This window comes from Gallus gallus, chromosome 10 (assembly GCF_016699485.2).
Source record: "Gallus gallus isolate bGalGal1 chromosome 10, bGalGal1.mat.broiler.GRCg7b, whole genome shotgun sequence".
NCBI classification, from domain to species: domain Eukaryota; kingdom Metazoa; phylum Chordata; class Aves; order Galliformes; family Phasianidae; genus Gallus; species Gallus gallus.
This window is the reverse complement of record NC_052541.1, coordinates 3,765,279-3,789,275: the sequence shown is the minus strand read 5'-3', so window position 1 is coordinate 3,789,275 and position 23,997 is coordinate 3,765,279. Positions and strand designations below refer to the sequence as shown.

At 39.5% G+C, this 23,997-nt stretch overlaps 1 protein-coding gene across 12 annotated transcripts in view; it reads right to left on the bottom strand.

The window, feature by feature from the left end:
* Positions 1–23,916, bottom strand: part of ACSBG1 (acyl-CoA synthetase bubblegum family member 1) — a 37,291-nt gene extending 13,375 nt beyond the window's left edge. For 2 of the 12 annotated variants that reach the window (XM_413747.7, XM_015278945.4), the window contains exons 1-7: positions 19,851–19,936; positions 13,496–13,578; positions 5,352–5,569; positions 4,666–4,754; positions 3,787–3,907; positions 3,234–3,314; positions 383–532 (exon numbers count right to left, since the gene is read on the bottom strand). In XM_413747.7, the coding sequence (XP_413747.3) occupies positions 383–532; positions 3,234–3,314; positions 3,787–3,907; positions 4,666–4,754; positions 5,352–5,569; positions 13,496–13,578; positions 19,851–19,900 (792 nt within the window). In that variant the 5' untranslated portion in view covers positions 19,901–19,936. Of the gene's footprint in view, positions 1–382; positions 533–3,233; positions 3,315–3,786; positions 3,908–4,665; positions 4,755–5,351; positions 5,570–9,277; positions 13,579–19,850; positions 19,937–23,143; positions 23,222–23,714; positions 23,839–23,874 lie in introns of those variants that run through there. The other 10 variants (XM_004943717.5, XM_025153911.3, XM_015278946.4 and 7 more) reach the window with 8 other exon arrangements.
* Between the last annotated feature and the right edge of the window lie 81 nt (positions 23,917–23,997).

Below are 23,997 nucleotides of genomic sequence, written 5' to 3'. Positions count from 1 at the left end.
TTTTGTCTATCAAGTCCACTATGTTCTCCTTCAAGGTATTTCTGTGCTGACTACATACATGCGAGTGATTGCTCACTACCTGTAATTGCTTCTGCATTCTTTAAAGAGAAGTGACGGTGAATAACAAAATGTGTATTTTCATAATAAACTACACTCAAACTTATGAAGTGCTACTTAGAATGGAGTTTCATTTTTCACCACGTTTATACATTAACAAAACCAGCTGGCTGCATTCTCAATGTTGCTTTGTCATACACTATCTGTGCTGCAAAACTAGAGCCTTGAAAGTCTTCCGGTATGTAGCAGTCTTTTCAAAACACAAGAACAGGTATCCTCATACTTTGCTATTTTTTCTGCTCAAGGAAAAGTCTGAAGTACATACATTGTCATGACTCAGCATAGCTCCTTTTGGCTTCCCAGTTGTTCCTGATGTGTATATAAGCACACAGCACTGATTTGGCTTTTGGGAGTTAATAATGTCATCTAAAGTAACATCAGATATGTCATCTCCCAGCTTCAGAAACTCTTCCATCTAGAACATGCAACATAAAACACAGGATAAGACTCCTTCCAAGTCAAAAACACAAAGTTGCTGAATCTGTCTAAAAAAAAAAAAGGCAGAAAAGTTCAATGTCTTTCTCTGAACACAATTCCAAGGCAAGTTTCCCCAGAAGCTGCCTGTGTTAAGAACTCAATAAAGTTATATAATATGCTTATGTGAAAGCTGCACAAAGACCATCTGAAATTATGCTGCTGAGTCTTTTCATCATCTCCAAAAGAAATTGTAGTACTATTCCCTCATCCAAGATGCATACTATGTAGAAGTCATAGAGAATACAATTATGTTACTATCTGACACCTAGAACGATAATGACTTATTTAAAGGAATCTGGGTCTACATTTTTAGAAGTACACTTACCACATTCCACTTTTAATTCCCTGTCCGCTACATAAATATATTAAGTAAAAGAATGAAAGCTTCTGGGCAAAAGCATCATCTAGATGTATGAATGCTTACCCGAATTCCCCGCTGTTTAACAGCAAACAGAACGTATGATGCTGATCACAGCTTCCATTCAAATTTGCTTCAATCTGGAATGAACTAAACCTTTCATGATGTTGGACTTTTGTGCAGCACAAAGTGGTCTGAGAAGCATGATGAGCTTTATCCTCTAAATTCATTGGTTGTTTCACTGGTTGTTCTAGGACACATCTACCATGTGTACCTAATACCCTGCTAGTTACACTGTTGATCTCAGTGCTAACTGAAAACTAGTGTATAATAAAAATTAAGGAAGTCTGTAACAAAAGGTCGGCTTCCCATCAAGATCGGATGGTTCAAACAGTGCTACAGAACTATGTTATCCAAGAGCAAGATAGAGCAACATCTCCATTCTTCACAATTTCTTACAGGCCATATCCAGGATCATGTAGCTGTACAGGGGATGATGTGAAGGACAGCAGAGGTTAAAAACTCCCCCTCTGCCTGAAGGGGAGTTCATTCTTTTCTTCAAAGCTCTCCTTGCCATTGGCAGTGTTGCCTCTGTGGTACCTAGACTTTCTCTTCTTGGGTAACAATGCTTTCCTAGGATGCTGCTAACCACCAGTCTCAAGTTTTATACTTTCTTCTACCAAATCAGCTATCTGGGAAGAGAGTAAGTACAAAGCACAGCTCCACAGCAAGTAAAGAACTCATCGCACAGTATCTCTTCCCACAGAATACAGCTCTGTTTAACTAGCTTCTGGAAAGTTTGGTGCAGCCAAGGGTGTAATTGTTTCTATACAACTTAACAGTTGTTCCTGCTTTCCTGACCTTACTCTGTCTTCTCATGCCAGAATGTGTTAATCACTGTATATCTGTTGCCTAGGCTTTGTTTACGGAACAGTACCTGCAACAGTAAGTGCTCCTCCAGACCTTCTGGACTACAAAAGTTACAAACAGCCACAAACACTACTGACTGTGTTTGCCTTCTGGAAACAATAATTAGAGAATAATAATAACAGAACTAGAACTCTGTCCTTACTGCAGCAATCGCTCATTACATCTCAGCTGTCAAATAGCAATCCCTTTTATCATATGCCATGTGGTTTAGGTACCTTAGATCAAAGATAATAATTAATTATTTCTGCCTTTGGAAATTTGATCTCCAGTATCTCCTTTGCACAATATGAACTATGGCAACTGTCAGAGTTCCTCACAGCTACCCCTCTCCATGGAGAAAATATGCCCAACATACCAGAACAGAGTTGATTTCAAACATATCTTTTAAACCATGTGTTAATTCTGTCTTCCAAAAATCTCAAGCATTGAGGTTTCAGCAAATGCTGTTTCAGAATTATCTGCTAGTCCTTACTCCTTTCACTATGAAATATAAGCAGCAATATCTTCTTTGTGTTCCATTTTTGTACTAAATGTAAAAATGCTCAATATCAGTAAGTACATTATTATAGCATTGTGTATTATAAACAGCATGCTATGAGTGAAATAGCATAAGTAGTTTGATGCTGTTAAGACATTTTTCAGACTGGATTCTGATAATCTGTAGTGCACTCAAAAAGGAGATCTTTGTATTCTTATATAACTATTTTCAATTACATTTTTAAAAGATACTAAAAATATTTTTATAAAAATATTTTCTGTTAAGGTAAAGGCTAAACTTGTACTCAATTTTCTGATCCTGAATTTGTCTGTTTTACTGCTTTATTTTTGCCACGTGATCTGAAGATTCTGCATATGCTAAGAAAACGTGCTCTTCTTTATGTAGCCTGTAGTTTATTCTCTTCACGTGTTGCCTGACACCAGAAGTATTTGGTGCAAGTGATATGTAAATATCATCTGTAAAAGTATATGCATTTTCATGTTCCTGGATCCAGTACAACTACCCACAATTCAGATTTGATTAGAGCTGGCAGACAACTTTTTTAAATGGTACGAGCTCACTTTCTCACCTGAGAAGCCTACAGGTGTTCTGTTAATCAAAACTGAAAAACAAACAACAAACAAACCAACATTATCACAAAAGGCAGCTAAGCAAGGTAGCTCTCACTTTAAATGTCAAGCATCAAACATCAAGTCACCTATAAGCTAAACAGAATATACTCATGAAGCTTCTGAATACACTCGCTGGAAGACATCAATGCATTCTGAATGGCAGACATTCCACAGATCAAAGATAGAACTTCATCAACTAATTAACACCTTCAGAATAATAACCGTTCCAGCATTCACATACCGTATACAAATTTGGATGTCTCTCCAAAATTGAATCCTTGTATAGCACAACAGCTTTCAAGTGTGGCAAACGATTCCAGATCTATTAGATTAAAAAAATTATTATAATTTGTTATTCATATCTTGTGTTTTTCCCCACTGAAATACTGCCAAAATGGTAATTGGGTTGACAGAAGAAACCTCCCACTTCCCTTCTCTGCCAAGTATTTCCCCTTAATTCATAACTGTCTCATTTAAAAAAAGATGCTAAGATACACAGTCTGCTCTAGAAAGACTGTTTTCAGCCAGAAGATTTAAGATTTATTAATTGCACCAAAAGTGGCTCTTCAGCGTGCTCCCTCTTACTGCATCAAGAGTACGTATCAAGGCATGGGCAAGGTCAAGCTGAAAGTTGACCACTGCTGCTGTGGTTACCAAGGCAGATGCCAGACTTCTGAACTTACTCTGCCATGAAAGGTTCCATGATACAGGTAGCAAATATGATATTTGGGAACAATATAGCATCAAGAATGGTGAAAATATGGCTTATAAGTAACTGTTCAGCCACCTCGTACCTGCATTATCTTGTCCAATTGTTTCCGATTTTCCACAACCATGATGTTGGTTTTGCTGTCATAAGCAATGTAGTGGCAGGCCTCTGGAGAATTGGTTGTGTATATTCCTGTGACAATCCCTCTAGATCCAAAAATTGTGTGTGTGTATATATATTTATGCATATATTGATACATTTATATTTATATGCACACACAGATGTATTTAATATGCAGAAAGCAAATAAGTTATCAGATAAAAGCTGAGAAGGGTATAAAGATGTGGAAGTACACATTATCACAGCTGCCATGCTTGTTTCAAGTTTTCAGGTATACATGAACAATATACGCAAAATAAATCCCTGAACTCAATTCAGTAGAAGATGCTGTAGACTTGGATTCAGTATTTTTGCCTGATTAAGGCTACAGTGGAGTTAGCTCAGAAAGTGGCTAAAAAACTCGTCCTCTTTCCATTCAAGCTGTATGCAATTATCAGTTTGAATTTCACTGTCAGAGGAACAAACTGACAGGTAAAAATCTAAACTGTATTAACATCAGGACAGAAGGAATCAGGCTAGTGAGCATTTCATGTGTCGCTTTGCTCACTTGAAGTTACCTTGCAATATGTGCATGGTAGACAAATATCACAAAATGGGGAGTCTTATCTGTTTCCCACATTCTAGTGACAGAAGATTGTGCAACTGTCACAGTTTTCATTTATGAGTGTATAGACTAATCCAGATAACATTGAGAGCTATGAGACTCCAGCAGGTTGCTGAGCACGCTCATCAGCAGCAGCACAACCTCCAGGATGTGGCACCAACTTCGAATTTCCCAAATTCCTAAACCTAGCAAAACAGAAACCTGGACATTCCTATACAAAAGCAAAGTAAATAACCCTACCCAGCAAACACAGCTCCAACAGCTGAGATGAACCACTCTGGAGAATTAAATCCAAGGATTGCTACGCTGTGGAATCTCTCAAGACCGAGCTTAAAGATAATAAGCACAAGTTTATACAATATAGGCATGTTGGAGAGAAACATATAGCACAAAAAATGAGAACACGTATAGATGATGGAAAACTGTATTATTCCAGCACTGACAAGACACGTCCACCCCCAGTTCTATGCCAATATCCATGACAAAACTGGAACCCGTCAGTAACAAACATCATCTAAACTTTCTACCATCCCTCCTGCCTGATAAAGCTCTGCTGCTGGGACAGGCCTGAAAAATCAGACCTTTTCAACATGGACAGAAGCATCATGAGAGCTAGCCTTAGCCTCTGCTCAGAGTGGTTTTGAATCAGTCTTTATCTTGACGGTGTTTCTTTCACCTACCTTTCTCTTAACCTGAAAGCCCATTGTACCTACGCTTGAGTGAAACAGCAGCTTTTCACTTGCAATGGCAGCAACGTTATTGTCTCTTAGACCAAAACCATCTGTATCTTTATTATTTCAATACAGAATGTGTCTGCCAATCTTCAGTTGAGAGGGCAAAAGAGAAAAAAGATAAAAGCAACCTCTGAAATTTGTTTTGTAAGGAGACAGAGAGAAAAGGGAATTGGTTTTGCTCTCTGTACCTACCTTCAAGAAGCTCTTGGCTGCTTTCCTGGAAAGGCAGTAATACTCTGAAAAAGTTATCTTCTCCCACTTTCCATTCTTTCTGCTGGCCAAAGCATTCAGAGATCCATATTTTTCGAGGCTCTCCTTGAACATCTGATGAACTGTTATGGGAGGCTGCGGACATGAGTTATCTATTCTCAGTCTGACTCTGCCATCAGCAAAGGAAGTCCACAAAGACTCTGGAAAGGAAAGCATTGTGAGGGTACATTACTGAGAAGTACTGCAGCAACAGCAGGTCACCCCCCTGCTGCAGACTTTTACAAGCACGGCATGCAGGCTCTTGTTCATCACTGGTGAAAATGCACAGCTAGTGGAAGTGACTGCTGAAAAGGAGTGCTTTGTAATTGAGAATTTGCTCCCACAAATAGTGTTATTGTGCTCTTTGTCTCTGCTGTAGCTTTCTATTTATTTCCGTGGGAACATTACTTTTGGAGCAACCTACATATAGATCTTCATCTCCATTTACTCCCATCTTGCCCTGTTTCATATTTTGCCTCCTTCTCTTGTCTCTCTTATTCTAATTATCCTCTCAGTCATTTGCTCTTTTTTAATCCTCCTCCTGCTTCCTTGGCAGGACAGGACACAAGCAAGGAGCACCACCTAATGCCACTTGGCTTTCATGGAGGTGCCAAGGACTGTAGCAGTCCCTGGCATTCACAGCTAATGACTGCCTCAAAGATCTTGGTTTGCAACTTTGCTGTTGCAAACCCAGCAGGAAACAGACTTAATACAAATACACTTCTAAGAGAATTTAGGAACGAGTTAACTGGCAAAATTCAGGTGAAATTTTAAAAGGAAAACCAAAAAAATAAAAAAATAAAAAAAACCCCACAAAACCCACATAATTCCCCTGACTAATAGATAACAGTTTCCACTCTTCAGAACAGGACAAGAACATTCTTCCCCTTAAATTTACTTTCCAAATAAACATTTTTCAACATAAAAAATATATATATTTTATAAAGAAGTGGAATAAAAAAAGAAAATCAGACAAAATAGCTCAGGTTTGTAAGAAGTAAAAATAACAAAATACAACTTGAAATTTCTGGTTGACTTAGCTTCAGTTAGCATGGAATTGTTTTCTTTAGAGTGTCTAGTATAATGTTATGTTTTGGTTCTAGGAGAAAAACAATGCTGATAACACAGTGGTGTTGACAGTTGCTGCTAAGTGGTGCTGCACAGAGCCATGCCTATTCACAAAGAAGGGCCCAAGGAGCTGGGGGGGAACAGAATTAGGATAGTGGACTCAAGCTGGCCAAAGGGATGTTCCATACCAGATGGCATCATGTGGAAGGAGTTTTGAAGGGGTGGGAGTTCATCTCACTTTCTTCCACTGCTTGGGGGCTAGCTGGGCATTGGTCAGGGGGTGGCGAGCATCTGCTTGTGCATCACTTGTTATACACATTTATATATATATAGTATATACATTATATATATCCATCATATCTGGATCCTCTTTAGGAAACACCTGCAGCCTCCCTCAAGTTAGGCTTAACAACCTGTACAGATAATCAGAGGCATATGAAGCTACTGTAAGCTCATAAATATTCACTTAGAAAACTTCTCTTTGCAGCGAAAAGTCTCATAACTTGACTACAGAAAATCAGATTCTTAACCAACTGAATAAGGTATAACTACTAAGGAGGAAAATACCACAGCCAGCCTACTTTGCTGCAAGCATTTTGCAAAACTACTCCAAAGGTTTCACTGTCCTCGTGCTATATCCCAGCATGTGGGCAGCATTGTGAAAAAAATAGTTGATTTACCTTTCTAATCTCCTCCCAGACAAGAGGATACAAGCACTGGTGCAGGAAGTGAATGGAGCAATCAAAGCTGTGATGCGTATCAATCTGAGATTACTGTTCCTAATTCTTATTATGTTGCATTCAGGTTCCTGACACACAGCTTTGTGTTTGTTCTGTTTGTCAGGATGGACAAGAAATTAATAGTGACTGCAATAAACACAAATCTTAAGGCTTAATCTCAGTTTGCCTTCATTCTCTCATGTATGAATTGCATAACAGTTTTAAAACAGGTGTGGAGCCTTACCCAATGCTGTCGTGTGTATTAAGGTCAGTGGATAAAAGGCTCCGTAAATCCAGGTATTTCAGAAAACAAGCAGTAATAGAAGATGCTAAGTAATGGACAGAGAGGCTCCATCTGTAAACAGTGGCACCCACTGAACATTTTACAAGTGGAGAGGGTAAAGCAAGTATTTCTGCACTTAACTCCAGTCGTGGTGCAAAGAGGATGAAACAAACCTGTCAGGGAAGGAAGCTATTGCTAACATAAATGTTTATTTTCCCACACTGTCACAAAGCCTGAATGGAAAAACTCTATGATGTTCTGGCTTCTAAATCAACAAAGATGGGAGGGATCACAGGTGTGGGTGTGCACAGGTGGGTGAGTGCTCCATTGAAAACAAAAATCACACCACAAAGAGCTAGATTACAACATCCTAGTCTGCATATTATTTAAATAAAATAAAAAAACACTCTTCAGTGTCTCTCCAAATGAACTGAAAACATTAGTATTATTCCTCAAATAACATTACAGAAGTTGGATAATGACAGTATTTTCACTGCAGGTATTTGGTAGACAATGTATTTGTATCCAGACTAAGAACAGAATTAGTGTCACAGAGACTCAGCAAGTCACCTTAACAACACACACTATATAGAGCAATAGAACACATATTTTTACATTCATTCAGCATCTGTACTCGCATGAATTCGTGGGTAAAACTTAAATCTAAAGATAGTTAAGCCTCAATAAAAAGCAAAAAAAGTCTTAAGAATTCTCTCCCACAGATTTTGTAAAAACAGCAGAAAATGAACAACACGCTCTGTTGTCAGTATGCAAAGGGACATGAAGTGGAGGGCTGAGTCTTTTCAGAAAGAGCCTGGGAAGGAATGCCTGGCTAAACACTGAATGAACCAATTATATACTTTGGGAAAAGCAAAATAGGTGTCCTGCCACACTAGCAGCTAAAAGCTAAACTGCAATGTCCAAGCTGGAAATGAACTCACCATCTGAAACCTAAGAGGAAATCAGAATAAGGATCTTTTAAATAAACTATGAGCACTGATACATTATACACCTGCAGATTTAGAGAGCATAATGGAAAAAAACACAACAGAAGCAAGCAGAGTGGACTATTTATTCCTTCCCTATTCCTTCCAGTAACTCCTTCTACCTGCACTACACTTCGTACCCTCAAATGACTCTTTGTTCACTAATATTCAACCTTGGCTTACGTCCTTCTCAGTAACTCACTTAGAGGTGGTGAGAAAGCATTTGCTTCAAAAAAAAGCCAACACGTTTCATTAGATAATAAAATAAAAAAACAACACAGATTTAATCTGTGGCACTCAGCTTTGAATCCCTGAGCCCCATCTCAGAAATATGGTCTGACTTTTGAGTGGTGCTGTATGGAGCCAGGATCGATGATCCTTAAGGATCCCTTCTAATTTGGGATAATTTATGATTCTAAGTCCCATTCACTCCTGTCCCTGCAGCATAGAATCATAGAACTGCTTCATTGGAAAAGACCTTAAAGATCATCAAGTCCAACCGCAACCTAACGATAATACCCAAAGTAGTAATTTCACCTCAGCTCAAATCAATAGGCCATAGATATGCCCTGAAAAGTAGAAACTAGAACTATGATTTAATTTCTGCTTGAAGCTCATTCAGTTTTAACTCACAAAACATTGTTTTGATTACATGCCACTTCCTGCAAAATATCACTCTGCTCTAATGACCAGTGAAGGCATTCAGCTCTCTGCTGGAGGCATTTTTTTAATAGACAGTCATCCTCCCAGATTCCACAGCTGTGATGCCATTACATTCTGCTGACAATACAAACACGTCATTCCTCCTCTTACCTTTCTTGTTTTTTATGTTGTTTTCTTTTCCTTCAGCATGTCTTCAACCCTGAAAGCTAAACTTCTTTCCAGTGAGAACTGGAGATGAGTGTTTACACACAGGTTGGAGTCAAAACTTGGCATCTGCACTGAACTTCTTTCATGTCAATGAACAGCTTAAACTAAGAGGTACAGAACTTCCTATGAGTCAGAATACATAGTCATTTTTTTTCCCCAAAAACAAACCAACATCTTCCCCTGCTGCTTATCTTACCTACAGTTAGGGTAGGAAGATGGGATTCTGCTATATTATCAATTTTCCATGATAAGCCTATTGCTTTAAACTCTCTAAAAAAATTTTTTTTACATTGAATAAAATAGCTGGCCATTTTAAAGTAGAAAAACAAACAAACCATATTAATGTTCTAGTTTACAGATGCTTTCACCTTTTCCAGTGGATGAAAAGGGAATATTTTTCAGTCACAGTAAAATATACTGCACTGCAGATGTAGTAAACTGCTACAACAGTGGATCAGAGATGTAAAGTACCCTTCAAAAATGCTTCTGCAAACTGACACAGAGGGAGTGGTACAGCAGAACAAACAACTGGATATAAAATAAGCTTAATAAACTGTGTATAAAATAAGCTTCATAACAACAGTAATGCTCTTAAAACTGATTATGATGCACCAAAATGGAGGTGTGTGGAGGGTGTAATCAGGAGAAGGATCACTATTGAGACATTGCCCAGGCATGCAGAGATAGTTCAAAATCAGTTAAGTGAGGGATGAAAAAAGGGCTTCAACATGCACATCAGAAAACAAAGGAAGACCCAAGGATATAACGAGCAGCTTAGTGACACAGGAGTTGGAAAGGGATGATGTATTCATACCTTCTTTGCCTTGGTCTTTACTGAAAGGCTCCCTAAATTTATGCCTAGTGGCACGTGAGAAGTTCTACCTACAATTGCAGAGGAAGATCAAAGTAGGAACCTTGTATGCAAACTGGACATATACAGAAATGTCTGTGGCCTCAGATGCATTTCTTCACAATCAGAGATCAGGTCCCATGTCATCCCAAGCCTATTCTCCATCACCTTTGAAAAAATATGGCTATCTGGTTGAGATTCCTAGCAACAGAAAAAAGGCAAATGTCACAATCATCTGCAAAAACAGAGAGAGAGTATTTAAGTAATTACAGGGCAATATGGCTCGCCACAGGGAAAACTATAGAACAAACCCTCCTGGAAATCATTGTGGGGCATAAAATGGTGACTGAGACCAGCCAGAATGGATTTACCAAGGCCAATTTGAGTCTGTTCAACCTAATTGACTTCCACAATGGCTGTACGGATGGGAGGAAGAGAGAAGTGGCATGTCATTTGCTTTAATAAGGTCTTTAACCAGGCCTCCCATAGCAGTCAGACTTGGAGGGTTTGGATGAGATGACATTGGAGTATCAGGTGAATGAAAAACTGGCAAGATGATTAGTCTCAGAGAATGGTGGTCAACATTTCCGAGTCCAGCCAGCAGTCAATTAGAAGCGACATTCTTCAGGGGTTAGTCCTGGAAGCAATATTGTTTTAATGACCGCAGTGCTGTCTTGGACAATGGAATGCACCCTCACCAGCTTCAAAAACGACACCAAATATGGGGAATTGGTCAACATGCCAAAGGGTGAGGCTGCCTTTCCGATGGACTCAAGCAAACTGGAGCAATGGGCTGATGCAAGCCTCAAAGCTCAGAAGTGATAAATGGTAAGTCAGTACACCGAATGAACGCTGTCTGGCTCAGCGGAAAAATCCCTGTGGTTCCTGGTGGCAATCAAGCTGTATGAGAGTCAGTATTACACTCCTGAAAGGCTAATTCCTGGGCTGCATTAGCAAGATTACAGCCAGCAGATCTAAGGAAGTGATTATGTCCCCATACTCAGTACTTGTGAGGTAACACCTGGAACAGCGTATAGCTTCGGAAGCCCCAGTGCAAGAGATCCTAACAAACTGACAGAAGCCCAGTGGAAGGACTCTCAGGTGTTCAGAGTGCTTGAGCACAATACATAAGAGAAACCTCTGAAGGAGTTGGGTAACTAACACAGCTGGCAGGGGGGTTATAGAAAAAGATACTCTTCTCAAAGGCGCACAGCAGAAGGACAAGAGACAACAGACAAGATGCAACAAGGAAAATTCTTACTAGATGAAGAAAATTAATTTCACAATAGAGGTGGCTAAGATCAAGATCAGGAAGTGAGAGGATGTGGAATCTCCATCTTTAGACATTTTCAAAACTCAACTGAACAAGGCAATGAGCCTACCTTTGAAGTAAAAAAAGCTAGACTAGCTTCTCTCCAGATGTCTTTTCCAATAGATCATTTTGCAATTTCATCAATATATAGCCAGTACATGAGCTCTCATCTAATTTTACACTGATTTGAGGCCAATATAATGCCTGCTGCCCAGAGTGACACTATTCTGGATTCATATGTGCATTACCAGGAAAGCCATAACATGGCCTGATTCCATAGGAATGAGCTTCTATAACGTGGTGGAAAAGAATGGAGAAAAAAATTCCAAAACAACTGAGGTCTTCATTAGACAAATTTACATCTAAGTTAGAGAACATAAAAAAAGATAGTTCACAACTAGAAAGCATCGCAATCTCCCTTCCATTTACATACACAGCAGACCCACTTACAGCATGGGCATTACTACAGATATCACATTTTTGACATTTAGTACTTTCCATACCAATCATCTGCGTAGTTGTGAGGTGCTTCCAAGTAGGACACTGCTCCTCATTTAAATGGATGGCAGGTAGTGCCACTGATTCTCAAAGTCAAATAAAAGACAAAGACTAACTTCAGTTGTAAGCTCCTGGTGCATCAACTTAAAAACCTACCTAAGATCAAAAAAAAGGAACCACTTAATTAAAATGAACAGAGTATCTTGTGATCACACGAAAATTATGATGGAATAGCTGGAATGGCTTCTACCCTTAGCTGCTCACCTCACCTCTCTTACAGAGTCCATAGTAACCTGTGCAGGAGTGGCTGAACAGTACACACATTCCTTCCTGAGCACTGTGGTTTACAGACCAGCGTATTACTGCAAACTCCAGCCAACAGTAACCTCTGGGAGACAAGCAGGGTAGATAGCTGGTGGCAGTAACCACTGTCCCAGATAAATGCTATTAGAAAAATAGGTCAGAATCTTCACGAGCATGCAAATAAGTACTCTGTAGAATTACAGCCTCAGCAGTAATCTACACATTCAATATGTGTCAAATAACTCAATAAAACACTCTGAAACATCTGAAAATAAAAGGTAGTTAGTTGTCACCTTTACCCATAAACATTTCTTCCCTGCTTACAAGGTGCAAATGCCTACTAGCTCAATTGTTAAAAAAGGGAACAAAAACAACAAAAAACCCAAACACTCCCAACTAAAATAAAACTTTTAAAAATCCCACAAAAGAAAACCGTTGTGAATCAAAAGATGTGAATTTTTTGAAGACTACACACACGTGAATACAAGTGTGTATTAATATACATGGAAATCTGCATATGGTCTGTCTGCCACATAGGTACCATTTCTTCAGGACCCAGTTGCAGTCATTGCTCCACTTGTCTTATAGTACACATACAACTTGTTTGAACAAGCAAATTCAGATAGCAGTAGCTGTCTCACCAAGGCAACAGGAGCTCCGTCAGGGCTGCAAACTTTTCAAAGAAGCTGGCTACGTTCTGCCTCTAAACCTCCCTTAAGCCACATAGAAACAGAACTCTTTTTACTTAACACTGCACTTGGTTTAAAATTACAGTGGTATGTATATGCTACAACACAGCACAGAACTGATCAGAGGATAGATGATTTTTTGCAGCCTCCAGTTATTACACCCTATGCCAAATCCTTGATAGCTAAGAGCTGGTAAGCAGGCTGTCATACCAAAGCTAAGACCATAATGAGTGTGAATTTGATGGAGATAAGGCTACTTTCTACTTTTGTCTAATAACTGTCACAAATACAGACAAAAACTGTGAGAAGCTAACTGAATTCATGCAAGTTTACAGAAAGCTCCTGACATTTTTTCACTTGCCCTGATTCACCTGAGTTTATTCTCCAGCTGCATCCTCTTATCCCAGCCCTGAAAAACTGCCAGTCTGTTTGCTAGCATAGATATGAAGATTATAACTAAAAATTCTAAAAAAGAATTCAACTTACAAAGATCCCCTTTCATTTCTTACCTGTTTGTTCTTGGTCTTCATCCTGGGTCTCTTCAAAATGAGCCAATAAGTCTCTGCAGACAGGCCGTCCATCACCAGTTCTTCTGAACGGAGAGAGAACAGTTAAAAATGTAACTCGAGAAGAACTAATAAGATCCACTGCAATCCACATACAATACATCCAAGGGAAAAAAAACAACAACAAACCACATCAGGAAAATATTAAGAAATACAAACAGGAAAATCAATATATAGCTCAGAGGAACAAAGAACATTTTGTTTCCTTTGCACGCTCTACAATCAGGTTAGACAAGGAAAAGCCTTCAGTCAGGAAGGATGACATTTGTATTTCACTGAGAAGATGCTAGATTCCACGTCATGGAACACACAACATGGAGACACTAAATGTGACTCTCAGAGGCCATCAACTTGTGTGAGTATAAAGAATGGATGATCAATCCTAACTTTGACCATGCTACCAGCATATGTACATCACATTTCTTATCAATTTTCTCTGTTGATATCTGTGAAGGCATGAGGTTAGGATTTTGTGGCCTTAAAACCAGGCAAAGAATGAGATTTAGTTCATAATAATAAACATATTTCTCAAAAACTGCATCAAAGCAACTGATTTTCATTATTGCATGGATTAAATTAACATTTCTTGGTTAAATTTAAATAAAATTTTAAACAGATGATATCAACTCCAAGTTTGTAAAGTAACATACTGCAAAGTATACAAGCAAAAAATCTAAATAACAAAGGAGCACATAAAAGTAACTGCATAAAGTAATGCACTACAGAATACTAAAAATCATATTAATCGTTGATGAATAATCTGATGCATTCAAATAATGTGACCCAGTGAAACATATGTTTCTCAGCATCTATATTTAATAGTTAGTAGCCATAGCTGATACCAGTAGTCTGAATATATGGAAAGACAACTGTTCCTTCAGTGAAGGCTTCAGCCTACAGACTTTGATTTAACTGACTCCATTTAATAGAACAACGGGTGGGAATCAGCAGCCTTCAGGGGCTGAGAACAAGTTTGGACCATCACTTCCTCTCTCAGAACTATGAAAGAGTACTTAGTGAAGCTCAAGTTCTTATCCTCTGCAATGTGGAAAGTTCACAGAAAAAGAAAATCCAAGCAATGTCCTTCCCAGCTGTCAAAAAAGCAACTTCCAAAGTAGTTCTTAAACACAGCACAATCAAATGGCAAGCAGTGGGAGCAAACACCATGTCACACATTATTTTGTACCTTGCATTAACAACTCCATTTTGTAGAATATGTATACGTGCAACAATCCAATTATTTATTACTATTGGTTATTCACAACGAAATCGTACTTTAAGAGAGCCTTATCCAAGCCAGGCTCCTACAGAAGAGCAGAAGTGACAGCCCCTGCTCAGCTCTTCCCCTGCTGCAGATTTCTGCCTCAGAGCAGAGGCAAAGGTTGCAAAAGCAGCTGATGGAAAATAAGGCGTCATCATGAAGCTCACGTGTGAGGATGCTTCTCCTCTTGTTAATGACATAATGGAGCAAAACATGAAAGAGCTTGTCCAATAAACAGAGAATTAGGTACTGAAAAAAGTCACTGGCTGGGTGGAGGCGGATGTTGATGAGAAAGAGTAATTTAAATATAGAGGGGGATTAGACTGTATTTGAAAAGGTAAATCTGTTTGACGTGTGGGAGAATGGTGACTTGATGAAGTGTACTGCACAGAGCAACAGGCCAGGAAAGTATCTGATGATATAAATAACAAAAAGCATTTAAAACGAATACTAAGGCCTTTCAATCCCTACTTTTTTAGTAAAGTAAGACAAATGAAGTCTTAGTTAAAAGATAACTGAAGGTTATTTTTGCCTATGAAGGCAAAAAACCCCTCAGAAGAAAATGGATATGATTGATAGTTCAACAGAATAATCTCCTGCGAGGCTTGAGTTTGGACTTCTGGACTCACTCTGGTAGCATTTTAACATGCAAATGTCATCTGAGGAGCTCTACGCATCAAACATCTTCAGAAGCATTCAAGTTAATAACACTGTGTGCAAAGCAGTTGCTTAGCTGACTGAGGCAGGTAGTTTGAGAGACTTTTTGCTCTCAAAGTGCAATATGCTCTTTTATCAACAATTTATTGTTCAGAACATCACTATGATACAGAACCATCACTCCAGAGTGGAAGAATATAGTTCTTAGTATCATTTGATACTTCAGCTTTTTTTATGGCGTTAAACTTTTTTAAAAATGAATTAAGGACTCCATAAAGATTATGTTATGCAGCATTGTTGGAGTTAAACCGAAACAACACTGCGGGACTATCTGAATCACGAGCTTGTTAAGTATACTGCTGCAAGGAGAAAATGTGCTGCAGAACTGTTTGGTGCTGTATCAATTGGACAGAGCAGTATGATGGGAAAAGGTGTTTCACCAGAGGGGTAATGACAGAAGAATCAGCACAATAGAAAGGTGCTATAAGGGAAAGGAAGAAGATTGCTCACCTGTATCAGAAGACTCCAGGTTCACAAGGGAAAGCACGACCAAGGAAAGAGATCCTTCCCCAGTGGAGGTCAGCCCTTCAATGGGGACTAAGAGAGGGGCAGCCAGGCTCCACCCCTTCCTATCACATACACGAATTGCCTTCACCTGTGCTCCCAGGGCTCTCCTGGTCCTTTCCCCAGGTGCTCAATCAGTGGCTCAGGCTGGGACTCAACAGTTACCATACAGATGCTACGATGCCCTATCAAAACCAAAGTATTTTTGAAATCTGGACTTTGGCTGTTACAGTTAAGGCTGGCACCCTACATATATCACCTAAGGTTATTAGTGTAGGCATAGCACGTTCGCAAATTCACCTACCAATCTAAAAGATTTTCTCTATCCGATTTTTGCTTAAGCAAACACACAGAAGCATGGTCCAAAAGCTAATACACAAAACCCTCTGCAAAGCACACACACAGGAGCTGATAGGTCACTCTGGCATGCCAGTTAGACTAGAACTAGTTCATGTTACACAGTGTTGACCAGCTGAAACTGATAAAACATACTTTTGCACACCTCCATTAGCAAGAACATTTTCTGAATAGTATTTCCTGACATAATATGAGATTTAATTTGAAGGTACCCTTCAATCAAAGAAGATCCCATCTGTGGCCTCAAGTCAGTACTTTTGTTGCCTTAGTCTTTCCCAATTAAAAATCAGTCTTGGTTGAAATACTCAAATGAGGCTGAATTGGAAAACATGCACTTTTTGCCATGGTAGAACCTTTCTGCCTTTCCAAGACAGTGAGGATTTATTCCCCCCCAGCTTTTGTTACCTGATTTCCAGGACAACCTATCTGTATGCAATCCACCAGCTTCAGCCTACGCCTGAGTTGCTTTTGGCAGTGTGTTTTGGGTCTACATTTGCTTACTCCAAAGCACTTTCTACTGGGAGTCAGGCATTTTTAGCAGTTCACCGGGCCATTTTAATTCAAGATTAAATCATTAAGTAATCACCTGACAATTCTTTACGCAGCAAAAAAGCAGGCAGTCACATTACCTATGGGTAGCTCTGAAAACCTGAAGGATCCTGGCACTTAGCTCAGAAACTTCAGCCACTTAACATCACCCAGATCCTGTTTTATGAGCAATCCTTTCCCAGAATCTCTCGTGTCTTGCAAGTGCTGAATCCAGCATTTTAAAACAGAACTCTGGGGAGAGGAGGTAGGATGGAGCGCAAGAAAATTAACACTCACACATCTGTCAGAGATGGAGACAAAGATGATGAAGTCCCTCCGATTTAAATCAACGTTACACAGTGCCAAAGCTTTGATAGCTCATCAGATAAACAGAAACCTGTAAGCAACATAAATAGCTAAGTAGGAAATTCTATATCTCCTGACTGAGATGCTATAAATTATTACCCAAGGCATTTAAAAATATTTCCTTGTGTTCTACTGCATAAGGAAAAGAAGGACAGTAATGGCACTTAACATTAGTTCCTAATTTAATACATAAATAATACAAATCCTAATTTTGTATTACATGTAAAATTCTTCCTATATTAAACAGCAAAGAGGTCCTTGTGGTCTTTTACAGGGGCATCACTGTCTATTATAACTGGTTTTATTTACCAATTAATCCTCTTTTTTAATTGGGGCGATATTGTAATACTTCCCCTATCGTTCTATTTAAAATTTCCCTTTGTCCTTAAAGAACTGGTTAGATTTGGGTTCTAATTAGTTTCAGTGTCCTTATGAGACTTAAGAAGGGGGCCACAAATCAGTGCAAATATGCACCTCCTCTTGCAAAAACTCAGCTAATTTGACAATCAGTCTTCTCAGATTGCACCAGATAACAGTCTCTTAAGTTATTAATATAGCTTTTTTTCCCCACACAAAGGTGTATTTAAAAGCAACACAAGTTTAATGAAGAACAAAGCAGTAAGAAAAAGACAACAGCTGAGAGCCATTTTGCTGTCTGCCACAGTTGGCACACACCTTCTGGTAAAGCATATTTGTACTTGCAAAAAAATAAATAAGTAGAACCCAACAACTTGTATATTTTGATCTTTTGTTTTACAGACAGCTGAGAAGTACATGGGTGAAAGGGATTCCAGCAGTTAGGTCATGCTGAACTCATTACCTCCTCCCTTCCTCCTTTTTGAGGTCACACTGAATTTCAGCCTTACAAAAGCTCTTTCTAGCTCTGCCCATCTTGCTAGAATCTGATACTCTGTCTGGTTCTCCTCACCTGAAATCCTGCTCCCAGCTGGAAGAAGGAAACTTCACCCAACTTCAAATCACATCTGGTGGACAACACTACTTAGAAAATAGTAACTATGCACTGACTTCAAGAAGCAATGTATTTAAGGCAAGGAATTTGAATGCATGGAAAGCAGTCAGCGCTCTAGCCTATTTTCTTTCCTTCGGATTTCAGGAACAAACCATACACCAAGCACTTTTTTAATTGAATTTAAAGAATATTCAAGAAACTTCAACTTCCTGTTTTGTAAACCTCTGTATGTTTTAACATTCTTTCTGTACTATTTTTTTAAACAATGAGAACCCAGAACACCATCTTTGTAGTAAGCACGCCACAAGTAGAACCATGCATGGACTAAAACAGAGACATCACTACTAATTTACTGACAATTCCAACTTTCACGCATCACTTACAATTTTGAGGTGGATTAAAAATTGTCAATTCTAGTATTAAATGCTTCAGCACTCCAGAAGCAAGAAATCCAGTCCCATCAAGCAAATCTTCCAAGTGATTTAATATGCAAGCTCTTATCTAAATCAAGGTGAAGTTAGATTTAACAACCAAATGTGTGCCTGATATGTTTGTGGGAATCAATAACTACTACTCAGCAATACTGACAAAATAAGTAGAAATTAAAACATTTCCTGTAACATTTGTTTTTCTATAGTTAAAATAGATATTTCAAAAACTGAGCTGCCATGGACAAAAAGAGAGCAGCTGAGATGGTTTCTTTCAGGTAAGAAAGTATTATTATCAACTTCAACATAAACTCTTCTAAAACCGTTCCCCACTCCCTAATCTAAGAGACAGGTTATCTGTTCAAGTTCTGTTGCCTGGGGAGGGCAAGATGTTCAGTATGGGATGGGAAGATGTTCAATAACAAAGGCAAATTACCACTTCAAGTTTATCCCTTCCATTTCTGCAGGGAAGACTTACAGTCAGAGCTGCAACAAGCATGTTTTTTTTTCAGTCAATTCAGAGCACACAAGGTGAATGGTAGCATGTGCAGAGCAGACAGTACTGAACTTCTAGCTTTCAATACATCTCTACCCTTCGGAGACCCATGAAGGGATGGTTCAGCAGCATGACTGTTCTTTTCTTGACTCGCAGAACTTTGCTATCTTCTGTTATTGGAGAAGGCCAGCAATCTCACATTAATAATTTAATGTGCTGAAGCACAGTACTCTAGTAGCTGACTAGTATTTTCAACTAGCATTCCAGGTTTTCATTGAGCTCTGAGTAGCTGAGCCACAGGAATTAAGTACTCTTTTTGTAAGAACTGCTATGCACAAACTTCTGCTGAGCCTACTTCTGGGGCTAAGAGCCTCTGTGCTAGAAAATGAATACCATACAAATTGATATATGCAAATAGGATATAAGCAACATAGTTGATACAGAATTAAGTTATTAGGACTAATGCCAAAGTAGGAGTCAGCACAGAATAAAACCATTTAGAATTTTCATTACCATTTCATCTCATTCAAGGATAATTCTAATTTGGCATTAGACTGAGTCCTTGTGAGGCATGTAAGGTCCTCATGGATGCACTGGGTAATAGAAGACAAAGTGAAGTCCCCAAAAATCCTAATATCAGTTTGTTAACATAAATAATGAAGCTACTTTACCCATTGTCATCTTGCAGATTTTTCTTAAGAGTCTCTCCACTGCTAGGCATGTTGACACACCCGCTATGGCTGGTCACAAATATGCTGAAGAACTGTGAGGGTCGGGCATAAATAAGCAACTTGGACAATAGAAGAAACCGACGGTAACTGGTTATTTGTTGGAAAAAACAACACGTAATACAAGAGGAGGAGACTACAGCCACAAAAGCTGTTTCTTTCTGATTTTAACATGCTTGAAATGTCGCAGTGCTGTGAGCCGCTTACTGTTAAACTTTCCTTTTAATCCAGTTCTCTTTAATTATCCATGAGAAGAATTTTAATGAGCCTACAATGCTTTAAAATGCAAATCTTTTCTTTTGACAGGATTTTTAACAAATTAGTTTACACAAGTTGAAGCAATTCCTACTTTTATTACCATGATTTCCAGAAAAGAACATTCAATAAAGTTATTTTCTTGAGGAAAACACAGATTAATTACATTAGGAAATTCCCTGAAGTCAGTTATACCTATGAAACCCAGTACACAACAGTCAAGCACCTCCCCCAGCATTACAACTATTAGCACTTCATTGCCTTCACCGAAGCAGACCTGTTGAATACTGTAGGTGTTTCTACTACACATAACTCCAGTTTCTTCCCAGGATGCAGTAAGCCCAGTTTGGCTACTTTGGCTACTTCTCTACCAGTACATTAAAAAGACCCAGGGAATAGCTCAACCCTCCCACTGGGGGCAGCTTCCCTGGGACAGCTTTGAGCAGGGAAGTACCAGTGGGCTCTGCTCAGCACCCACAGATATAGGGCATAACTTCAGCCAGGGGCTGCACCTGGAAGACTGTGTTAATGACCACACTTCTGAAAGGAAGAGAGAGGGGCCATCCCACTTGCCCTCAGAGCCACAGAACACTCTAGAATTTTACTTAGTGGTACAAAGCCACGTTGATTAGGAAAACGTAAGACCAGCAAACTTTGTAGAAGCTTTATAGAAAGAACTGAATTTTATTCCAGAGCATCTTGCATCATGCACAAATGCTTAATTGTGCACAATACAATTTGATATTAACATGTGCTACGTACTGTTTAACATAAAACTCCCATGACTGTGTCAAACTGAGTTTCCTGCAATTGTCAGCTACAAACAATCCTGTCATTTTAACTACAGAATCATGAATGTTGTGCTGCAAGAAAAAAACTCTACAGTTAAGCTGTCTTTGCAGTCCTGATACATTTCTCAGTACTCTCCAAGCTTCAAACTATAAATCCCAGTGATGCTCCTAATGATGCTAACTTATAAGAGTTCAGTAAGGAATGATCTCACCTTCCAATGATTTTTACATGCTGCAGTTTATATGATGCTGTTAGCACAGTCACCTTTTTCTTTACTGCCAGCTTGCAACTTGCACAAGACTGCACCAAATTCACAGCCTGAACTTCTGCAGTGGAATGGGCCGCTTTTTCCAGGCTGTAGGTGAGGCTTTCTGAACACAGACAGGCTTACAAAGCTATGAAGGAAATTAGGAGGTGAATAAGGCTCACCTACTGTCTATATTCTTTACGATTATGACTGGAATCTGCCAGGAATTAGGGACTGATACTTGCACTGTCACTGCAACCCTACACTGTCACAAGATGCCAAACAGAAATATTACAGACGCCAGAACAAAGCAGTGTTGTTACTACAGCCAGTAACTCAGCCACAGTGCAGAGATCAGCCTCAGAGCGGGTGCAGTGTATGGCACCCCCTTCACATCTGAAACAGGACATTTCAGGGTTAACTCACAGTGCTGCTATGGCAACACGAACCTGTCCATAGCCGTGTGCACTCATTTTTCTCCCTTAAAAGCAAGAGTATTTGTCTCACCACAAACTTAAAATGAATGGAGGAGTATACCAATTCTGGCTGTTCTTTGTTGTTCATCCCAGTTAGTTTAAGCAGGTTGTTGACTCATGCACCTAACAACTGCATGATTCACACTTTTTTTGAAATCATGTAACTGGTAACAAACAATCTTGGTGTAGAAGATGGTTTTTGTTAGAGGCATGATGTTAACCTGCCAGTCCTACTGTTATTTCATGCTGCCGGTGGTGGGTATAAAACCAACCAGACTCCCTCATTAACCAGCAGAATGTCTATAATGCTTTACAGTTCCTACTGCAAAGGCTTTGTGACATTTATAAAAATGGCACCACCTCAAATCTTTCTTTCATTATTTCAAACCAGCTCTCCTAAAGCCCAACAGTTTTTCAGTTTGTTATTACTACCAATCCTCAGTCAGCTTTGTTACTGAATGGCTGAGAACTGCATACACTGTGATTAGACGTGGCCTTTACACAAAACATTTTTATATTCAAAATAAATAAATGTATATATATATATCATAAATAAAAAAGCCTCAAAATCTTTAGCTAAAACACTTCAATCAGCTCAGCAATTACCTTTAAATGCTAGCAGGCCTCAGGGTTAAAGCAGAATTCTAAACCCAAACGTCTTTCTAGACACTTTTCCTATTCTTCCATTAAGTTTTAAACTGAGCCCTAAAACATATCTGAAAGATATGCACAAATTTTAGCTACTCTGAAATGTAAGCAGCTGCCATGTATTCATATGTAAATAGCTAGATCTTCCAAGTGTTTTTTTACAAGTTTTCTTACAAGCATTCCCTCATGCAGTTGTACCTGAGTCACATTTCCTACAGGCACAAACCACCTCAAGATACATAGCCTTTAACCAATCAAAGCAGCACTAAGGTAGCAGCCCTTATTCTGCTGTACTACAGTTACTTAAAATTAATTACTACAGGTTATGGCACACTTAATTAAAACTCAGCTCTGAAAAACCCTCTAAAGATGCTAGTCATTCACTGTATGCTACCCTGAACAACATAAAGCAAACACCATCATTTCAATCTTTTACTCTTCACCAAGAGAAAAAGCATTTTTCTTCTTTCTGGCTTCTGCACAGAATATCCATTTCTGTTCTGTTTATATAGTCTTTCTAAAGTATATTCTAAGAATTGCTCAGAAGTGTTATTTAAAGGTTATTTTTCTAATGCATTTGTAGAAATCCTGATACCTGTTTCAGCTTGGATAAAAACCCAGCTCAACAGGACAGAAAGTTTGTTACGATTCAGATTCCACCTCTGTGAGAGAATACAGCAGCAAACTTTGGTGCACCTGAAAGCAGACATTTCAGGCCTCAGGCTCCTGGTTTTTCACAGGTCCTTTTTGGAACTTGTGTCCAAAAATCAGCAATGCTCAAAGGAACTGCAGCTCTAGTTAACAGACTGCATTCTTACCTGTGTCACCAGGAGACAGGACGCTCTTTTCATTAAGTTTCACAGTCCAGAAGGCATGATTTATGACACACGGCATGGCTAGAGCACAAAGGGATTGCATGAGTATTTAATACAGTGAAGATTGAAAAATAAAATGCATACTTGTTGAGGCCTATAAAGGTAATGAATGATGCAAAGGCCAGATGGGAGGCAGCGTTTTGACTCCATTTGCACTAGCAGTGAGGATAACCATTTCAAAACCCAAAGGTAGAGTCCTCTGGTGGTTAAACCAAACGGGCAGCAGGAGCTACACACAGTGGGGGGGTTGAAAGTCGCTGAGCATTGTGGTCCTTTCCAACCCGGACCACTCTACGAGTCTGTGAAGCAGCCCAACACACAGGTAATGCATCCGTTCGCTCTGCCCCAAAGCACCAACCCTGCCTAGTTCTGCTAATTCCTTCAATAAATAACGAGGTGCACACACCAAATGGAGGCAAAGAGGGAGAAAACAAACGCTTGAAAGCAAAGACAAAGTAAACGTAAGCCGGGAGCTCACACCGATTAAGAGAGAGAACTCAAAACAGAGACCCACCCACGCTTCTGGGACAGTGCTCGCTAACGGCTGCTCCCGGCAGCAAGCGGGCTGCTCAGAGCCCCCACTACAACCGCCAGCACCCACATACACCGTCACCACAGCTTCTGCTCACAGAACCGACGTAACGCCTCATAACAACTTAACTTAAATTAATCACCTTCAATTTTCAGCTCCGCCCCTCATGGCCCCGCCCACGCGCAGCTCCGCTCCGCCCGCCCCTCCGCACGTTCCCGCCCCTTCCCGCCCCCTGAGGCGCCGCCTGGCGCTCCGCTCCCCGCGG